Raw genomic sequence first — 21,950 nt, 5'->3', positions numbered from 1 at the left:
ATGGCTACCCGGACTATTTGCACTGCCCCCCCACCCCATCCTTTTTACGCTGCTGCTACTCTGTTAAGTATTTATGCATAGTCACTTTAACTCTACCCACATGTACATATTACCTCAACTACCTCAACTAGCCGGTTCCTCCGCACATTGACTCTGCAACGGTACCCCCCTGTATATATAGCCTCCCTACTGTCACTTTATTTTACTTCTGCTCTTTTTTTTCTCAACACTTTTTTTTGTTGTTGTTTTATTCTTACTTTTTTTTGTTTAAAATAAATGCACTGTTGGTTAAGGGCTGTAAGTAAGCATTTCACTGTAATGTCTGCACCTGTTGTATTCGGCGCATGTGACCAATAAAATTTGATTTGATTTGATTTGATTTTAATATTAAGGAAGTCTCGAGGTTCTGCTCTCCTGAGTTAGAATACCTCACGATAAGCTGTAGACCATACCATTTACCAAGATAATTTATCTATATTTTTTGTAGCTGTCTATTTACCACCACAAACCAATGTTGGCACTAAGACCGCACACAACGAGCTGTACAGGGCCATTAGCAAACAATAAAATGACCATCCAGTGGCAGGTGTTTTTAATGCTGGAAAACTGAAATCCGTTTTACCTAATTTCTACCAGCATGTCACCTGTGCAACTAGAGGAAAAAAAACTTTAGACCACCTTTACTCCACACACAGAGACGCAATCAAAGCTCTTCCTCACCCTCCATTTGGCAAATCTGACCATAATTCTATCCTCCTGATTCCTGCTTACAAGCAAAAACTCAAAGGAAATACCAGTGACGCCTCAATACGGAAGTGGTCTGATGAAGCGGATGCTAAGCTACAGGACAGTTTCGCTAGCACAGACTGGAATATGTTCCGGGATTAATCCGATGGCATTGAGGAGTTTACTACATCAGTAACCACCTTCATTAATAAGTGCATTAACAACGTTGTTCCCACAGTGACAGTATGTGCATATCCCAACCAGAAGCCATAGATTACAGGCAACATCTACACTGAGCTAAAGGCTAGAGCTGCCGTTTTAAAGGAGCGGGACAATAATCCTGGACGCTAACAAGAAATCCCACTATGCCCTCCGACAAACCATCAAACAGGCAAAGCGTCAATACAGGACTAAGATCGAATCCTACTACACCGGCTCTGATGCTCATCGGATGTGGCAGGGCTTGCAAACTATCACAGATTCACAAAGGAAAACCCAGCCGAGAGCTGCCGAGTAACGCAAGCCTACCAGAAAAGCTCAATGCCTTCTACGCTCGCTTCGAGGCAAGCAACACTGAACCATGCTTTTCCAACAGTCTTGAAGGAGTTCCCACATATGCTGGGCACTTGTTGGCTGCTTTTCCTTCACTCTGCGGTCCAACTAATCCCAAACCATCTCAATTGGGTTGAGGTCGGGTGATTGTGGAGGCCAGGTCATCTGATGCTGCACTCCATCACTCTCCTTCTTGGTCGAATAGCCCTTACACAACCTGGAGGTGTGTTGGGTCATTGTCCTGTTGAAAAACAAATGATAGTCCCACTAAGCGCAACCCAGATGGGATGGCGTATCGCTGCAGAATGCTGTGGTAGCCATGCTGGTTAAGTGTGTCTTGAATTCTAAATAAATCACAGACAGTGTAACCAGCAAAGCACCCCCACACCATCACACCTCCTCCTCCATGTTTCACGGTAGGAACCACACATGCGGAGATCATCCGTTCACCTACTTTGTGTCTCACAAAGACACGGCGGTTGGAAAAAATCTCAAATTGAGACTCAGACCAAAGGACAAATTTCCAACGGTATAATGTCCATTGCTCATGTTTCTTGGCCAAGCAAGTCTCTTCTTCTTATTGGTGTTCTTTAGTAGTGGTTTCTTTGCAGCAATTCGACCATGAAGGCCTGATTCACGCAGTCTCCTCTGAACAGTTGTTGTTTTTACATTTACATTTACGTCATTTAGCAGACGCTCTTATCCAGAGCGACTTACAAATAGGTGCATTCACCTTATAGCCAGTGGGATAACCACTTTACAATGTATTATTTTTTTTGGTGGGGGGGGTTGGAGTAAAGGGGGGGGTAGAAGGATTACTTTATCCTATTCCAGGTATTCCTTAAAGAGGTGGGGTTTCAAATGTCTCCGGAAGGTGGTGAGTGACTCCGCTGTCCTGGCGTCGTGAGGGAGCTTGTTCCACCATTGGGGTGCCAGAGCAGCGAACAGTTTTGACTGGGCTGAGCGGGAACTATGCTTCCGCAGAGATAGGGAGCCAGCAGGCCAGAGGTGGATGAACGCAGTGCCCTCGTTTGGGTGTAGGGACTGATCAGAGCCTGAAGGTACGGAGGTGCCGTTCCCCTCACAGCTCCGTAGGCAAGCACCATGGTCTTGTAGCAGATGCGAGCTTCAACTGGAAGCCAGTGGAGTGTGCGGAGGAGCGGGGTGACGTGAGAGAACTTGGGAAGGTTGAACTCCAGACGGGCTGCGGCATTCTGGATGAGTTGTAGGGGTTTAATGGCACAGGCAGGGAGCCCAGCCAACAGCGAGTTGCAGTAATCCAGACGGGAGATGACAAGTGCCTGGATTAGGACCTGTGCCGCTTCCTGTGTAAGGCAGGGTCGTACTCTCCGAATGTTGTAAAGCATGAACCTACAGGATCGGGTCACCGCCTTGATGTTAGCGGAGAACGACAGGGTGTTGTCCAGGGTCACGCCAAGGCTCTTCGCACTCTGGGAGGAGGACACAATGGAGTTGTCAACCGTGATGGCGAGATCATGGAACGGGCAGTCCTTCCCCGGGAGGAAGAGCAGCTCCGTCTTGCCGAGGTTCAGCTTGAGGTGGTGATCCGTCATCCATACTGATATGTCTGCCAGACATGCAGAGATGCGATTCGCCACCTGGTTATCAGAAGGGGGAAAGGAGAAGATTAGTTGTGTGTCGTCAGCGTAGCAATGATAGGAGAGGCCATGTGAGGATATGACAGAGCCAAGTGACTTGGTGTATAGCGAGAATAGGAGAGGGCCTAGAACTGAGCCCTGGGGGACACCAGTGGTGAGAGCACGTGGTGCGGAGACAGCTTCTCGCCACACCACTTGGTAGGAGCGACCGGTCAGGTAGGACGCAATCCAAGAGTGAGCCGCGCCGGAGATGCCCAGCTCGGAGAGGGTGGAGAGGAGGATCTGATGGTTCACAGTATCAAAGGCAGCAGACAGGTCTAGAAGGACAAGAGCAGAGGAGAGAGAGTTAGCTTTAGCAGTGCGGAGAGCCTCTGTGACACAGAGAAGAGCAGTCTCAGTTGAATGACCAGTCTTGTAACCTGACTGGTTTGGATCAAGAAGGTCATTCTGAGAGAGATAGCAAGAGAGTTGGCTAAAGACGGCACGCTCAATAGTTTTGGAGAGAAAAGAAAGAAGGGATACTGGTCTGTAGTTGTTGACATCAGAGGGATTGAGTGTTGGTTTTTTGAGAAGGGGTGCAACTCCCGCTCTCTTGAAGACGGAAGGGACATAGCCAGCGGTCAAGGATGAGTTGATCAGCGAGGTGAGGTAAGGGAGAAGGTCACCGGAGATGGTCTGGAGAAGAGAGGAGGGGATAGGGTCAAGCGGGCAGGTTGTTGGGCGTCACAAGTCGCAAGATTTTATCTGGAGAGAGAGGGGAGAAAGAAGTCAAAGCATAGGGTAGGGCAGTGTGAGCAGGACCAGCAGTGTCATTTGACTTAACAAACGAGGATCGGATGTCGTCAACCTTCTTTTCAAAATGGTTGACGAAGTCATCCACAGAGAGGGAGGAGGGGGGGATTCAGCAGGGAGGAGAATGTGGCAAAGAGCTTCCTAGGGTTAGAGGCGGATGCTTGGAATTTAGAGTGGTAGAAAGTGGCCTTAGCAGCAGAAACAGATGAAGAAAATGTAGAGAGGAGGGAGTGAAAAGATGCCAGGTCTGCAGGGAGTCTAGTTTTCTTCCATTTCCTCTCAGCTGCCCGGAGCTCTGTTCTGTGAGCTCGCAATGAGTCATCAAGCCACGGAGCTGGAGGGGAGGACCGAGCCGGCCGGGAGGATAGGGGACATAGAGAGTCAAAGGATGCAGAAAGGGGAGGAGAGGAGGGTTGAGGAGGCAGAATCAGGAGATTGGAGGGAGAAGGATTGAGCAGAGGGAAGAGATGATAGGATGGAAGAGGAGAGAGTAGCGGGAGAGAGAGAGCGAAGGTTGCGACGGCGCATTACCATCTGTGTAGGGGCAGAGTGAGTAGTGTTGGAGGAGAGGGAGAGAGAAAAGGATACAAAGTAGTGGTCGGAGACTTGGAGGGGAGTTGCAGTGAGATTAGTAGAAGAACAGCATCTAGTAAAGATGAGGTCAAGCGTATTGCCTGCCTTGTGAGTAGGGGGGGACGGTGAGAGGGTGAGGTCAAAAGAGGAGAGGAGTGGAAAGAAGGAGGCAGAGAGAAATGAGTCAAATGTAGACGTAGGGAGGTTGAAATCCCCCAGAACTGTGAGGGGTGAGCCATCCTCAGTAAAGGAACTTATCAAGGCGTCAAGCTCATTGATGAACTCTCCAAGGGAACCTGGAGGGCGATAGATGACAAGGATATTAAGCTTAAATGGGCTAGTGACTGTGACAGCATGGAATTCAAATGAGTAGACAGACAGATGGGTTAGGGGAAAAATTGAGAATGTCCACTTGGGAGAGATGAGGATTCCTGTGCCACCACCCCGCTGACCAGATGCTCTCGGGGTATGCGAGAACACATGGTCAGACGAGGAGAGAGCAGCAGGAGTAGCAGTGTTTTCAGTGGTAATCCATGTTTCCGTCAGCGCCAAGAAGTAGAGGGACTGGAGGGTAGCATAGGCTGGGATGAAGTCTGCCTTGTTGGCAGCAGAACGGCAGTTCCAGAGGCTGCCTGAGACCTGGAACTCCACGTTGGTCGTGCGTGCAGGGACCACCAGGTTAGAGAGGCAGCAGCCACGCGGTGTGAGGCGTTTGTGTAGCCTGTGCGGAGAGGAGAGAACAGGGATAGGCAGAGGCATAGTTGACAGGCTGCAGCAGATGGCTACAATAATGCAGAGGAGATCGGAATAAAATGAACTAAACATCTGGGAAAGGAGAGAGCGGGGCCTCCCTCACCACAACCCCCAAATATAACTTTCCCAACTTCCACCTCAGAAACTATAATTGTTGTAAACTACAGCGGTTCAATGTTTTCTAGGAATAGACTAACCTAGTTTATTCAGCTAGCTAACTAGGTGCAGTATTATTCCGTGAAAAACGTCCGGGCACCTCGTCATAAGACGCCACAGCCAGCTAGCATGCCGGTCTCCAACAGCAGGGTTTAGCGCCAATACTCAGCCACAACAACCACCAGTGTATCAACACACAAGCAGATCGTTCGTGTCCGTGTCTAACATTGTGGATTAGTCCCGACAGCTTGAGCGAGTCCGTCGTCAACTTATTCAGCCAGTTAGTTAGCTAGAATAGTTAGCAAACTAGCTAGCCATTGCTTTCAGACAAAGAAGAACCCCTCCTTTCACGGCACGAACACACAGAGAGAGCCAAACTAACGTTAACTAGTCACCCATGTCCCGAATTCCTTGAGCGACTCGGGCTATCAATATGTAAAAAACAAAACACAAGTGTAGGTTATGACTTACCCCTAGCAGCTACTGTTAGCTAGCCAAGTGCAAAGCTAGCCACTGAATTGACTCAGCCAGTTCGCGTCTGTTCGCTCGGTCGTTCCAGCTATTGTTTACAAGTAGCTATCCAGGTTGCAACAAGCTTGCTAATTTTCAAGCACAGTAGCCACTTGCTGCCTAACGTCAACGTTAACGTTGTTGCGAAGTGTCTGTTACTTGAACTGCAATTTCTGAAGCTGGTAACTCTAATGAATCATCTGCAGCAGAGGTACAGTGTCTTGCGAAAGTATTCACCCCCCCCCCCAAAAAAAAAACGTTCTAGAGCCACCTTTTGCAGCAATTACAGCTGCAAGTCTCTTGGGGTATATCTCTATAAGCTTGGCACATCTAGCCACTGGATTTTTGTCCATTCTTCAAGGCAAAACTGCTCCACCTCCTTCAAGTTTGATGGGTTCCGCTGGTGTACAGTAATCTTTAAGTCATACCACAGATTCTCAATTGGATTGAGGTCTGGGCTTTGACTAGGCCATTCCAAGATATTTAAATGTTTCCCCTTAAACCACTCGAGTATTGCTTTAGCAGTATGCGTAGGGTCATTGTCCTGCTGGAAGGTGAACCTCCGTCCCAGTCTCAAATCTCTGGAAGACTGAAACAGGTTTCCCTCAACAATTTCCCTGTATTTAGCGCCATCCATCATTCCTTCAATTCTGACCAGTTTCCCAGTCCCTGCCGATGAAAAACATCCCCACAGCATGATGCTGCCACCACCATGCTTCACTGTGGGGATGGTGTTCTCGTGGTGATGTTGGGTTTGCGCCAGACATAGCGTTTTCCTTGATGGCCAAAAAGCTACATTTTAGTCTCATCTGACCAGAGTACCTTCTTCCATATGTTTGGGGAGTCTCCCACATGCCTTTTGGTGAACACCAAATGTGTTTGCTTATTTTTTTCTTTATGCAATGGCTTTTCTCTGGCCACTTTTCCGTAAAGCCCAGCTCTGTGGAGTGTACGCCTTAAAGTGGTCCTATGGACAGATTCCAATCTCTGCTGTGGAGTTTTGCAGCTCCTTCAGGGTTATCTTTGGTCTCTTTGTTGCCTCTCTGATTAATGCCCTCCTTGCCTGGTCCGTGAGTTTTGGTGGGCGGCCCTCTCTTGGCAGGTTTGTTGTGGTGCCATCTTCTTTCCATTTTTTTATAATGGATTTAATGGTGCTCCGTGGGATGTTAAAAGTTTCTGATCTTTTTTTTAACCCAACCCTGATCTGTACTTCTCCACAACTTTGTCCCTGACCTGTTTGGAGAGCTCTTTGCTCTTCATGGTGCCGCTTGCTTGGTGGTGCCCCTTGCTTAGTGGTGTTGCAGACTCTTAGGCCTTTCAAAACAGGTGTATATACTGAGATCATGTGGCAGATCATGTGACACTTAGATTGCACACAGGTGGACTTTAGTTAACTAATGATGTGACTTCTCAAGGTAATTGGTTGCACCAGATCTTATTTAGGGGCTTCATAGCAAAGGGGGTGAATACATATGCAAGCACCACTTTTCTGTTATTAATTTTTTTGAATTTTTTGAAACATGTTATTTATTTCATTTCACTTCACCAATTTGGACTATTTGAAATCTAAATTAAAAATCAATTTAAATTACAGGTTGTAATGCAACAAAATAGAGAAAACGCCAAGGGAGATGAATACTTTTGCAAGGCACTGTAAGTATTCAGACCCTTTACTCAGTACTTTGTTGAAGCACCTTTGGCAGCGATTACAGCCTTGAGTCTTCTTGGGTATGACGCTACAAGCTTGGCACACCTGTATTTGGGGAGTTTCTCCCATTCTTCTCTGCAGGTCCTTTCAAGCTCTGTCAGGTTGGATGGGGAGCGTCGCTGCACAGCTATTTTCAGGTCTCTCCAGAGATGTTCGATCAGTTTCAAGTCCGGGCTCTGGCTGGGCCACTCACGGACATTCAGAGACTTGTCCCGAAGCCACTCATGCGATGTCTTGGCTGTGTGCTTAGGGTCATTGTCCTGTTGGAAGGTGAACTTTCGCCCCAGTCTGAGGTCCTGAGCGCTCGGGAGCAGGTTTTCATCAAGGATCTCTCTGTACTTTGTTCCTTTCATCTTTCCCTCGATCCTGACTAGTCTCCCAGTCCCTGCTGCTGAAAAACAGCCCCACAGCATGATGCTGCCACCACCATGCTTCACCGTAGGGATGGTGCCAGGTTTCCTCCAGGTCAATCTTGGTTTCATCAGACCAGAGAATCTTGTTTCTCATGGTCTGAGAGTCTTCAGGTGCCTTTTGGCAAACTCCAAGCGGGCTGTCATGTGCCTTTTACTGAGGAGTGGCTTCTGTCTGGTCATTCTACCATAAAGGCCTGATTGGTGGAGTGCTGTAGAGATGATTGTCCTTCTGGAAGGTTCTCCCATCTCCACAGAGGAACTCTGGAGCTCTGTCAGAGTGACTATCGTGTTCTTGGTCACCTCCCTGACCAAGGCCCTTCTCCCCAGATTGCTCAGTTTGGCCGGGCGGCCAGAACTAGGAAGAGTGTTGGTGGTTCCAAACTTCTTCCATTTAAGAATGATGGAGGCCACTGTGTTCTTGGGGACCTTCAATGCTGCAGACATTTTTTGGTACCCTTCCCCATAACTGTGCCTCGACACAATCCTGTCTCAGAGCTCTGTGGACAATTCCTTCAACCTCATGACTTGATTTTTGCTCTGACATGCACTGTCAACTGTGGGACCTTATATAGACAGGTGTGTGCCTTTCCAAATCATGTCCAATCAATTGAATGTACCAAAGGTGGACTCCAATCAAGTTGTAGAAACATCTCAAGGATGATCAATGGAAACAGGATGCACCCGAGCTCAATTTCCAGTCTCATAGCAAAGGGTCTGAATACTTATGTAAATAAGGTATTTCTGTTTTTTATTTTTAATACATTTTCAAAAATATCTAAAACCTGTTTTCGCTTTGTCATTATGGGGTATTGTGTTTATATTGATGAGGAAAACAAATAATTTAATCAATTTCAGAATAAGGCTGTAAAGTAACAAAATGGGGAAAACGTCAAGGGGTCTGAATACTTTCCGAATGCACTGTATCTACCTCCATTTCCTAGTACCCCTGCACATCGACTCGGTACTGGTACCCCATGTATATAGCCAAGCTATCATTGCTCACAGTGTATTTATTCCTTGTGTTCCTCGTGTTACAATTTTTTTATATTATTATTATATATTTTTTGATTGTATTCTGCATTGTTGGGAAGTAAGTAATCATTTCTTTCTTAGTCTACACCTGTTGTTTGCATGTGAAAATTACATTTGTTTTGACCTCAAACTTGTATCTGTAACAGACCATTAAAAAAAATAGCTTGCTTTTTCTTCATAAAGGATGATGTCATCCTCCTGAGGAGGATGAGCTGGCCAATCAGCAGTCTACTCGCATGAATATTTTTTATGACTGGTATAAGCCATTCTGTTGTTGGGGTACGCCCTCACCATTCCAACACAGAAAAGCTGCTTTATAACATATTTAATTTTTAAAAATTGGAAGGAAAACTGCTAGAAGATACCATAGACTTCCACTCATTGTGCTAATGCTAGTTAGCACTGGCTCGCAAAACTACCTTTAACTTCCTTCATACTGGACACAGAGACATAACATTTTTTCATCCACGAGTTCATCTGACTGAGGAAGTAGATAAAGGGCCTCATTGCCAAAATCACTAAGTAGCCCTTTAATTGTAGGTCATATTTAATAGAAATCTGAAAACACTGCACAGTTAGTTACTTTAAAGGTCATTCCTAGCCAGTGGCATGGGTGCCTGTTGACACCTTGAAACACTAGTAGAACTGAACAACATGGATAAGACAAAGCATCATGTCATAACAGTAGACACAAGTGATTTTTGCCATTATGTTATTATATACACTACTGGTAAAATAATCAAAAACGAATAAAATTGTGGTTTTAATACAGAATCAGATGTGACGCTATGGTCATAAAGACATTGCAATTGTGTTTGCTGTATACTTTAAAATAAACATGAATCGATTTAGCAGTCTATCAGTTCAACCTGGTCCCCGTCTTTAGAGTGGAAAGGGTTAAAAGTTTCCTTGCTCGTTCAGTAGGTGAGTGGGCGAGGAAAGTCGTGTCCCACAGACACTCCCCTCTTTAGCTATTGATTTCCCCCTGCCTGATTCTCCAAGACGATGCAGACCAGATCATTGCAAAGAGCCACAGCTTTCTAGACATGCCTGCACGATACATGGACAGTGTATAGAGAGAATATAATGAAATAAACGCTGGTAGGCTATATATCTCATTCTGGGGAAACCTCTGCTCATATAAGACATTTTCCTTTGCTGGTGCTAAAGTTAAACAGGATAGTCGTATATTCTATCTGTATTTGGACAAAAAACACGAACTGATAATGGTCAAAAAACGAATGGATGACATACAACTTCAAGCTCGAGATGAGAGTGAATAGGCTGACGGTTGCATTCACTTACCACAAAGACGCACTGTTTCAGAAGAATGAGAACTCCAGAATACAGTAAATTCAACTGATTTATTTTACCTTAATTGTGAAAATCACAGTTATTATTGGCACTGAATACCATATCCCTGAAACTACAATATCTGCATGGGTTAGGTGTAAAATATGGAACCAGTCAGCATTTTAAGGTGAGTAATTAGATTGTTTTTTTATATACAAAATAATCTCCATCACGCAATAGTGCATTGCCTAGGCTTTGGAATATTGCATCGCATACCAGTTGACATCGACAGAAAAGTGTTGATGACAGATCCCAGCTAGCACATAACGTTCTGAGAACCATATGTTTCTTAGGGCTTGGTGGGAGAGTGGTTGTCCTATGGTTATTTTGCATACAACCTTCCCACAACTTTCTGGGAATGGTGCAGGATAGGCTTTGGAACATTCTCAGCACATTTAAGGAACTTGACAAAAAAACGTTATTTTCTTGGTATTTCATTACATTACAGTTCCTCCAGGATTCTGCGATTCTGCAATTACAAAATGTTTAGCAAAATCAACAATTTCCTGCATATTATGCGAGGGCTTGCAAATTTGACCAATCATCGCACTATTTCCACATAAAACAGTCAAACCTCACAAAATTATTGCATAAAACTGACCCATCACAGCGATACAAAAAGATGGCAGACAATTTCAACCAGTCACCGCACATTTACTGCATAATTATTATTATTATTATTATAATTTTTTTTTCACCTTTATTTCACCATTTATGGTTAAATCAAGCCACACATCAACAAATATTTTCCTTGTCAGCGCATTTTCACGACAAATTGGACAAAATCTTTGCATATTGCCAATGGAAAATGTCAGATTTGCTGCAGCAAAATCATGCTTATTTTCCCGCAAATATCACAAAAATCCCTGACAAATCCTGGAGGGACTGACTTAAAAGAGGCAATCAGCAGTCGAAACAATGACAAAGTGTCGTCCCTGCCCCTGTTTCTGTAAAAAGCGGAGGGATGGAGCCGGAGAAGTCTAACCACTCTCAAATTCATAGACAATGCAATGGATGCAAGGACTGACCATCCATGATATCAAAATGATAGTTTTAACCATGTTTTGAGGCTATATAGTGTTCTTTATAACTTTATTTACAAACATTGCAGTAAAACAAGCTAATATGTTGGGTTCTGATGGGGCATGACAGTTGAACTAAGCTCATTAGGCATTTATAAGTTGTGTTCTTCAAGAATCAATGGGTACATATCATTCATTTATAAGTCCAAAAATTGATGTAGCAACTGCAGATTGCCCCTTTAACGGAACATTTCCTGAAGCTTCAAACATGGTTTACATTTAATTAGATTTTTGGTAATGTTCTGTGGGAATTTCAGTACTTCAGCAGAACGTTTCCTACCGGTTTCCTCATGGTTCTTTTTAAAGTCATGTATTCAAATTGTTCCGAGAACATTAAGAAACAACGTTCTTCGGTGGGAATTTCAGTACTTTAGCATAACGTTTCCTAAATGGTTCTATTTTAGGCCAGGCACCACAGGCTGAAATGACATTTTTTGTACCTACCTATCAATTTGTTGGTATTTTGGTTGATTAATATTAGTATTTTCAAAAAGTTGATGAAAATGTATACTTTCTTTAGTTTATCATACTACCGTCATCAACATTTTAATGAATTTTAACCACTTTAAAATGGTCATACATCAATAATTTCAAAGCTCACTACATTGAATTACACATAATTTCATAGCCCATTTCATAGAGAATGTTACAAACTGTACTACATTTGTGACTCGTTCTAGAAATGCCTTTTGAACATGTGAACTTTCATGTACCTTAATAACAAACTTGTATGCCATCTGTAAATACATATACAATTGTTAAATAACGAGCCTAGTTGGTTTAGCCACGGAAAAAGACAGCAAACTTCCCACTAGCCATGATTGGCTGAGATAATGAGTGGGCTGGACATGCCGAGAGATGGGTTTGGATTGGTCTGCCATGTAGCAGGCTTCTGTCTATAACATGAGCTGGTCAGTATGTGTAGGTAATCCTTTCTAATGTGTCTTTTTTGAAAGATATCACATAGTAGAACAGCATAAATGTTGCTCTCCACTTTCTGGAGGACCGAGTTTTGAAATCAGTGGAATTAGAGTATAATAGCTAAGAAGATGGAGAAAATTCTGGCGTTTGATTGCAAATATGCAGACAGAGTCGAAAAGAGAACACACAGAAGGCTGATGTATAAAACACCTGTCTCCGGATTACATCTTCAAACTAAGGGCAACCATGGCATCCGTGACAGAGAGGGAGAAGCATCCATCCATTTATACGGGTAAGATAGTCTAGCTAGCTACATTTTCAGATATTACACGTTTCTAATTTTGTCGGAAAGTTTTTTCATTTCAAGTTAAAGTGTATTGTTACCTAGCTAGCTAATGTTAGCGGGCTGGCTCGCTAGCTAACATTACGTGTATGATCTGTGTAGTAATATAATTTGTATCTCAGAGTTATTTGCATTGCTAGTTATAGCCTAATGTTAGCTAGCTAACATTGAACCTGGTTGGTTAGCTACCTGCAGATTCATGCAGGGTAGTAACGTTAACAGTTGGGATTATGGTTCATTATTTAGATAGCTAGCTACATGTCTAAACAAAAGACTCCACTATGCAAGTCACCATTTCAATAGAATGTTCATGATGTCACTGCGACAACTGTCGATAGACGTAGCTGGTAAATTGGCTCTGGCTATCTATTCCGATTTCAGAGCACTCTCGTCTGAGTGTGTCAGAGCGCAGAATAACTGACAAATTTATGAACGCTCAACACCCGTTGAATATGGCCGGTGTCAGTAAGCGTTGTCAAAAAAGCGTAATTAAATTGTTGCCAGCAGCACAGTTGCAGTCACCAACACTCTGGATTACATAAAAACAGCCTAACCCGCTCTGCTAGGGCGAGTAAAATGGTCAGAGTGAGCTGTTCTCTCATTTGTGTATGGAAGTAGCTAGCAAGCTAGCCAACGTTAGCCAGTTAGCTTGGGTGCTTGACTGCTGTTGTTAGGACAGAACGCTCGGATCAACCCTACTCCTCAGCCAGAGCGTCCAGTGTGCGCTCTGAACGCTCTGAGAGTGAAACGCTCTGAATTTACGAACAGACAATCTGACAACGCTCTGAGTTTACGAACGCCCAGAGCACACTCCAGCACTCCAGATTAAATGTACGAACACACCCGTAGTATAAACCAGTCTTTGGTTGTTTAGTACATGGCCTCACATGTGAATCCTTAAAAAGATGGGTGGGGCTAAAGCTTAAGAGGGTGTGAATGATGCTGAATGGGTGTAGACAAAGAAGAGCTCTCCAGTAGGTGTACCAAAACATTCAAGGGCCATTTTCTCAAAAGTGAGTTACAAGTTTATCAACTTTAAAAGCAGCTGTAGCTCAGTTGGTAGAGCATGGCGCTTGCAACGCCAGGGTTGTGGGTTCGTTTCCCACGGGGGCCAGTATGAAAATGTATGCACTCACTAACTGTAAGTCGCTCTGGATAAGAGCGTCTGCTAAATGACTAAAATGTAAAATTATTGTCCCTCAACTGTAGTGAATGATATACCATTTTCTAGCTCTGAGTTTCTACTTTTATCCAATGTAAAAAACACAATTTCAAATTTTGCTACATAAGACCGAATCGAGCCGGTCAGTCACATTTAGTAACTTACTTTGAAGAGATGGTGATTGGGTCTAAATAGGCTTTTGTCGTTTGGTAGTCTTCATTCAGTGTACTTGTCTTTAACTGCCATTTCCCGAAAGTCAGACTCTTCCCAACTCATTATTCTCAGCTTCAGAATCATCTGCATTCACCTCAATTTGTGTGGTTATCATTAGACATATTCTCCAGACTTGCCCAGTGGGAATTGTTTATACGCTGTAAACATTTTATTTTACACTGAACAAAAATATAAACGCAACATGTAAAGTTTTCATGAGCTGAAATAAAATATCAGAGAAATGTTCCATACGCACAAAAAGCTTATTTCTGTCAAATTTTGTGCACACATTTGTTTACATCCCTGTTAGTGAGCATTTCTCCTTTGCTAAGATAATCCACCTGACAGGTGTGGCATATCAAGAAGCTGATTAAACAGCATGATCATTACACAGGTGCAACTTGTGCTGGGGACAATAAAAATCCACTCAAAAATGTGCAGTTTTGTCACACAACACAATACCACAGATGTCTTAAGTTTTGAGGGAGCGTACAAATCAAATCAAATCAACTCAAATTGAATTTGTCACATAAACGTGTTTAGCAGATGTTATAGCGGGTGTAGCAAAATGCTTGTGCTTCTAGCTCCGACAGTGCAGTAATATCTAACAATTTCACAACATATACCCAATACACACAAAAAAGTAAGGAATGGGATTTAAGAATATATACATACAGTGGGGGAAAAAAGTATTTAGTCAGCCACCAATTGTGCAAGTTCTCCCACTTAAAAAGATGAGAGAGGCCCGTAATTTTCATCATAGGTACACGTCAACTATGACAGACAAATAGAGCATTTTTTTTCCAGAAAATCACATTGTAGGATTTTTAATGAATTTATTTGCAAATTATGGTGGAAAATAAGTATTTGGTCACCTACAAACAAGCAAGATTTCTGGCTCTCACAGACCTGTAACTTCTTCTTTAAGAGGCTCCTCTGTCCTCCACTCGTTACCTGTATTAATGGCACCTGTTTAAACTTGTTATCAGTATAAAAGACACCTGTCCACAACCTCAAACAGTCACACTCCAAACTCCACTATGGCCAAGACCAAAGAGCTGTCAAAGGACACCAGAAACAAAATTGTAGACCTGCACCAGGCTGGGAAGACTGAATCTGCAATACGTAAGCAGCTTGGTTTGAAGAAATCAACTGTGGGAGCAATTATTAGGAAATGGAAGACATACAAGACCACTGATAATCTCCCTCGATCTGGGGCTCCACGCAAGATCTCACCCCGTGGGGTCAAAATTATCACAAGAACGGTGAGCAAAAATCCCAGAACCACACGGGGGACCTAGTGAATGACCTGCAGAGACATGGGACCAAAGTAACAAAGCCTACCATCAGTAACACACTACGCCGCCAGGGACTCAAATCCTGCAGTGCCAGACGTGTCCCCCTGCTTAAGCCAGTACATGTCCAGGCCCGTCTGAAGTTTGCTAGAGTGCATTTGGATGATCCAGAAGAGGATTGGGAGAATGTCATATGGTCAGATGAAACCAAAATAGAACTTTTTGGTAAAAACTCAACTCGTCGTGTTTGGAGGACAAAGAATGCTGAGTTGCATCCAAAGAACACCATACCTACTGTGAAGCATGGGGGTGGAAACATCAAGCTTTGGGGCTGTTTTTCTGCAAAGGGACCAGGACGACTGATCCGTGTAAAGGAAAGAATGAATGGGGCTATGTATCGTGAGATTTTGAGTGAAAACCTCCTTCCATCAGCAAGGGCATTGAAGATGAAACGTGGCTGGGTCTTTCAGCATGACAATGATCCCAAACCCACCACCCGGGCAACGAAGGAGTGGCTTCGTAAGAAGCATTTCAAGGTCCTGGAGTGGCCTAGCCAGTCTCCAGATCTCAACCCCATAGAAAATCTTTGGAGGGAGTTGAAAGTCCGTGTTGCCCAGCGACAGCCCCAAAACATCACTGCTCTAGAGGAGATCTGCATGGAGGAATGGGCCAAAATACCAGCAACAGTGTGTGAAAACCTTGTGAAGACTTACAGAAAACGTTTGACCTGTGTCATTGCCAACAAAGGGTATATAACAAAGTATTGAGAAACTTTTGTTATTGACCAAATACTTTTTTTCCACCATAATTTGCAAATAAATTCATTAAAAATCCTACAATGTGATTTTCTGGATTTTTTCTCTCTCATTTTGTCTGTCATAGTTGACGTGTACCTATGATGAAAATTACAGGCCTCTCTCATCTTTTTAAGTGGGAGAACTTGCACAATTGGTGGCTGACTAAATACTTATTTCCCTCATTAAAATGCAAATACATTTATTACATTTTTGACATGTGTTTTTCTGGATTTTTTGTTGTTATTCTGTCTCTCACTGTTCAACTATACCTACCATTAAAATTATAGACTGATCATGTCTTTGTCAATGGGAAAACATACAAAATCAGCAGGGGATCAAATACTTTTTTCCCTCACTGTATGTGTCTTGGAGGACGGGTAGTTTGCCCCCGGTAATGCATTCGGCAGACCGCAACACCCTCTGGAGAGCCCTGCGGTTGTGGGCGGTGCAGTTGCCGTACCAGGCGGTGATACAGCCCGACAGGATGCTCTCAATTGTGCATCTGTAAAAGTTTGTGAGGGTTTTAGGTGATAAGCCAAATTTCTTCAGCCTCCTGAAGTTGAAGAGGCTCTGTTGCGCCTTCTTCACCACACTGTCTGCGTGGGTGGACCATTTCAGTTTGTCGGTGATGTGTACGCCAAGGAACTTGAAGCTTTCCACCTTCTCCACTGCGGTCCCGTCGATGTGGATAGGGGGGTGCACCCTCTGCTGTTTCCTGAAGTCCACGATCATCTCCTTTGTTTTGTTGATGTTGAGTGAGAGGTTATTTTCCTGGCACCACACTCCCATAGCCCTCACCTCCTCCCTGTAGGCAGTCTCGTCATTGTTGGTAATCAAGCCTACTACTCTTGTGTCGTCTGCAAACTTGATGATTGAGTTGGAGGCGTGCTTGGCCACGCAGTCTTGGGTGAACAGGGAGTACAGGAGGGGGCTGAGCATGCACCCTTGTGGGGCCCCAGTGTTGAGGATCAGCGAAGTGGAGATGTTGTTTCCTACCTTCACCACCTGGGGGCGGCCCGTCGGGAAGTCCAGGACCCAGTTGCACAGGGCGGGGTTCAGACCCAGGGCCTCGAGCTTAATGATGAGCTTGAATGCTGAGCTATAGTCAATGAACAGCATTCTTACATAGGTATTCCTCTTGTCCAGATGGGATAGGGCTGTGTTCAGTGTGTTGGCAATTGCATCGTCTGTGGATCTATTGGGGCGGTAAGCAAATTGAAGTGGGTCTAGGGTGACAGGTAAGGTAGAGGTGATATGATCCTTCACTAGTCTCTCAAAGCACTTCATGATGACAGAGGTGAGTGCTACAGGGCGATAGTCATTTAGTTCAGTTACCTTTGCTTTCTTGGGTACAGGAACAATGGTGGCCCTCTTGAAGCATGTGGGAACTGCAGAATGGAAAAGGGAGAGATTGAATATGTCCATGAACACACCAGCCAGCTGGTCTGCGCATGCTCTGAGGACACGGCTAGGGATGCCGTCTGGGCCGGCAGCCTTGCGGGGGTTAACATGCTTAAATGTCTTAATCACGTCGGCCCTGGAGAAGGAAGCCACAGTCCTTTGTAGTGGGCCTCGTCAGTGGCACTGTTTTATCCTCAAAGTGGGCGAAGAAGGTGTTTAGCTTATCTGGAAGCGAGACGTCGGTGTCGGCGACGTGGCTGGTTTTCTTTTTGTAGTCCGTGATTGTCTGTAGACCCTGCCACATACGTCTCGTGTTTGAGCCGTTGAATTGCAACGCCACTTTGTCTCTATACTGATGTTTTGCCAGTTTAATTGCCTTGCAGAGTGAGTAGCTACACTCTTTGTATTCTGCCATATTCCCAGTCACTTTGCCATGGTTGAATGCGGTGGTTCGTGCTTTCAGATTTGCGCGAATGCTGCCATCTATCCACGGTTTCTGGTTAGGGTAGGTTTTAATAGTCACAGTGGGCACAACATCACCTATACACTTCCTGATAAACTCAGTCACTGTTTCAGTGTATATGTCTAAATTATTTTCGGAAGCTACCCGGAACATATCCCAGTCCGCGTGATCAAAACAATCTTGAAGCGTGGATTCCGATTGGTCAGACCAGCGTTGAATAGTCCTTAGCACGGGTACTTCCTGTTTGAGTTTCTGCCTATAGGAAGGGAGAAGCAAAATGGAGTCGTGGTCAGATTTGCCGAAAGGAGGGCGGGGGAGGGCCTTATAACTATCCCAGAAGTTTGAATAGCAATGGTCGAGGATTTTAGCAGCGCGAGTACAACAGTCAATATGTTGATAGAACTTCGGCAGCCTAGTCCTCAAATTTGCTTTGTTAAAATCCCCGGCTACAATAAATGCAGCCTCAGGATATGTGGTTTCCAGTTTGCATAAGGTCCAGTTAAGTTCTTTGAGGGCCGTCGTGGTATCGGCTTGAGGGGGGATATACACGGCCATGACTATAACCAAAGAAAATTCTCTTGGGAGATAATATGGTCGGCATTTGATTGTGAGATATTCTAGGTCGGGTGAACAGAAGGACTCGAGTTCCTCTATGTTACTACAATTACACCACAAGTCGTGGTGTAATGAAAATGAATGAATGTATGGTTCTCTTTTATGCCACTTCTTGGCAATATAGGAATGTACACATTAACATCAATTATCTCTAAATTCTGTTCTAAGAACATAAAGAAAACTTTCCATAAAAAACACAAGAAAACTTTAGCAATGTTCAGAAAACGTTCTAAGATTGTTATTTAAAAACATATTATTTTCTCAGCGTCAACAAAACTCTCTCTAGCCTCTATCTTGGTTAAGTGTGTTCAGGTGTGTTGGCCACGCCTACTATTTGGCCACACCTGATCTTATGGAGTGGTTGTTTCCTTTGAAATGGGGTCTGTTTGAATAGACAAAAATTAACAGCTTTGTATGCGTAAAAAAACATGGCATCCTAGCTCTATCCTGGTGGTGCAGTGGACTAATTTGCGATAGAGAGCAGAAGCTCATAAATTCAAATTTCACTGATGCCGTATCACAATAAAAAAACAGTTTACATGATTAATGCCTAAGCAAATTAATGTCCTACCCAAAATAAGTCTTATTGGAACATTCAGTAAAGGTTTTTAGGAAGTTATTCAAAAACCTCAAAATAACCTTTACATTTCGTTCTTAGAGTGTTAAGAACATTTTCAATAATAACCATAACAAAACTTTAACAATATTCTCAGAATGTTATTAAATTACCTTCAAATAACCTATAATTTCTGTTGTCAGAGAATTAATAAAACCTCCCAGGAAAACTTTATTAGAACCTTCCAGAGTAAAACGTTCTCAGAACCTCCCTGCAACCTCAAAATAAATTTTCCCAGAACAGGATAAATTTTCACTTCTGTTCTCAGAATGTTTAAAAAATGTTCAGTTTTACCGGTCAGGAAACGTATGGCTTCGTTCCCACAACCAATGTGAAACCAAAACCTTACGTTCCCACAACTTCCAAGGAACAAAATGTGCTAGCTGGGATGATACATCATAGTGGTTTTTTATAGCTTTAGGCTACATTTTGTATTTCATCATTAGAGCGGACTGTTGATCAAATTGGCTGGCTCGGGTTTCACGGAGGTATCGTAATGTTAGCCGCTGTTCTCTGGGAAATTTGACAGTTATGTTGCGCACTGTCGAGGCCTCAAGTCCAACTGCCAACGATGCATCCGGTGGAAATATTACTGCCAGGGCATAGACATTGGCACAGGGATCTTTAATTTCAATGGCCACAGGCTTCAATTTAGAGACATACCTCACCTCACCGTAATTCAGTAAATTGTGAACTATTGAAATCCTTTATTTTTGTGCTGATCCTTAAGGTGTAATCAGGGTTTTCTCTGTTTTGTTTTCAATATGACTAAAATGTATTTTTCTCTCTCTGTACGCCACACTGATTGACTAACTCAACAGGTTGACCACTGAATGTTAAGATGGCCCACCTTTTCCTAGCCAGCAAAATCTCTATGCCAGACGACCCCATGAGCAGAAACTCGCCGAAAGTCCCCAAAAGCGCAATGAAAATGCCCACATCAACCTCAGAGAAAGTCCCTACAGAGAAATCCAACAACAAAAACAACAACAAGAAGGACCGTAGCGTCGTCGTGACGACCGTCCCGTTAATCAACGAGATGCAGCTGACAGCGGCCACAGGCGGGGCGGAGATGTCGTGCTACCGGTGCACAGTGCCGTTCGGCGTGGTGGTCCTCATTGCCGGTATTGTGGTAACTGCTGTAGCGTACACGTTCAACTCACACGGCTCCACCATCTCGTTGCTGGGGCTGGTTTTGCTATCGGCCGGGATGGCGCTGCTGGGGTCCAGTGCTCTCTGCTGGAGGGTCCGGCTGGGAAGGAAGAAGGACCGGAGGAGGGAGAGTCAGACGGCCCTCATGTCTAACCATGGACTCTGTGTGGCCTGAGCCCTGAGGGAAGATAGGGACTGTTAAATGGAAGTTTGAACGATTTGAAGTCAAGGTGCCTGTGTGGCCTGAGGGGAAGACTGGGACTGTGGAACAGTTAAATGGAACAATTTGAAGTTTGAATGAAGAGTTAATGAACGAAAAAAAGACTACTAGAGATAGATGAGGAATGTCAGAGGTGGTTGGGTATGAAGGACTCACACATTGTCCAAGACAGATGCTTAGCTGAAGGACTAGAATGGCCTAGAAATACTATCTGTACTATAGGTAAGATCCTATCTGTAAGGACTAGAGTGGCCTACAAAGACTGGCAGGTAGCCTAGCAGTTAAGCCTGTTGAGCCAGTAACCAAAAGCTTGCTGGTTTGAATCCATGCACTGACTAGATAAAAAAAGATTTTGATGTACCCTTGAGCAAAGCACTTAACCCTAATTGCTCTGGATAAGAGTGTCTGCTAAATTACAAAAAAAATGCAAAGTCTGGTGAATTGTTCTCCCAGGTCATTTGAGAAGACCAGGACTGATCATGAAGGTGGAATAACCAAATTATTGGAGAGTAGGGTGAAGTTGCCCCTAGATTCTGATCTTGAGGCATTTTTGCATTTTCCTCACTAATGGTTAAGGTTAGGATTGGGGTAGAGGAAGCTGATGCTAGATCTATACTTAAACTTCACCCCGGAGCAGAAAGGATAGTTGCACGGTGGACCATGATTCTCCATTCTACTATACTCATGCACGTCATGTGATGCATCTGTGACTCTATGGCTGCTCAATTTATGTTTCAAGTGAACATTTCATAGGTACTTAATGTTATGTTCTAGATATGTAGACAGTAGCTGACTTTACAGGGTCAAAGCTCCCTTTATTACTGCATAAAGTGAACGTAGGAAGTGATTGCCTAAATGAAGTGAATGTTTCTCTCATGATCGATATGCATGACTTTTTATGCTTCCAATGTACTTTTGTAACTGCCTATTATGCACAATATTGATTAATTTGATACATTTTGTGGTTTCATATGTAGCATTGTACTCTGGTTAAGTTGTATTTTCATGCTATTTATGACATATCTATTGATATATATTTGGAATATTTGTGCCATTAAACTTAAGATGTTAAATCGATGTGCCAATAAATCAGTAAATTCACCAATAAATCAATCAACCAATCAATCAAATTACATATTATTCGTATATATCCCTATTAACGAAAACATCAGTATCAGTAACTAAGACTAAGCCATTTCACTTTGCTCTCTGCATATTGTATTTCTAAATCAAGTTTGGGGAGTTTGAGGTTGCTGGACAGTGAGGGTGGGGTGGGGGGATAGTTGTATTTATAGTGTGTGTTTACGTTGCTTAGCATCCCTCCAACACCAGCGGAGATAATAAAATCATTGGGTTGCGTCACTGTGGGGCTACCGGCTACAACACGTTGTCGCTTCCAAGGCGCTAACTTTATCTCCACTGGAATGGAGCACACAGGGAATGCTATGGGAAAAGAGGGGGACAGAGAGCGGAGGGCAGAGTG

At 43.8% G+C, this 21,950-nt stretch overlaps 1 protein-coding gene across 1 annotated transcript; it reads left to right on the top strand.

Annotated features, from left to right (window-relative positions):
- The first annotated feature begins 9,854 nt into the window (after positions 1-9,854).
- Positions 9,855-21,561, top strand: LOC121584285 (transmembrane protein 100). The gene is made up of 2 exons (XM_041900110.2): positions 9,855-10,314; positions 19,917-21,561. Exon 2 carries the CDS (start codon positions 19,937-19,939, stop codon positions 20,420-20,422), a length of 486 nt encoding a protein of 161 aa, XP_041756044.1. The 5' UTR covers positions 9,855-10,314; positions 19,917-19,936; the 3' UTR covers positions 20,423-21,561.
- The last annotated feature ends 389 nt before the right edge of the window (positions 21,562-21,950 follow it).

The sequence above is a fragment of the Coregonus clupeaformis genome, chromosome 1, assembly GCF_020615455.1.
Source record: "Coregonus clupeaformis isolate EN_2021a chromosome 1, ASM2061545v1, whole genome shotgun sequence".
In the NCBI taxonomy this organism is placed as follows: Eukaryota; Metazoa; Chordata; class Actinopteri; order Salmoniformes; family Salmonidae; genus Coregonus; species Coregonus clupeaformis.
This window is presented reverse-complemented; position numbering and strand designations above follow the sequence as displayed.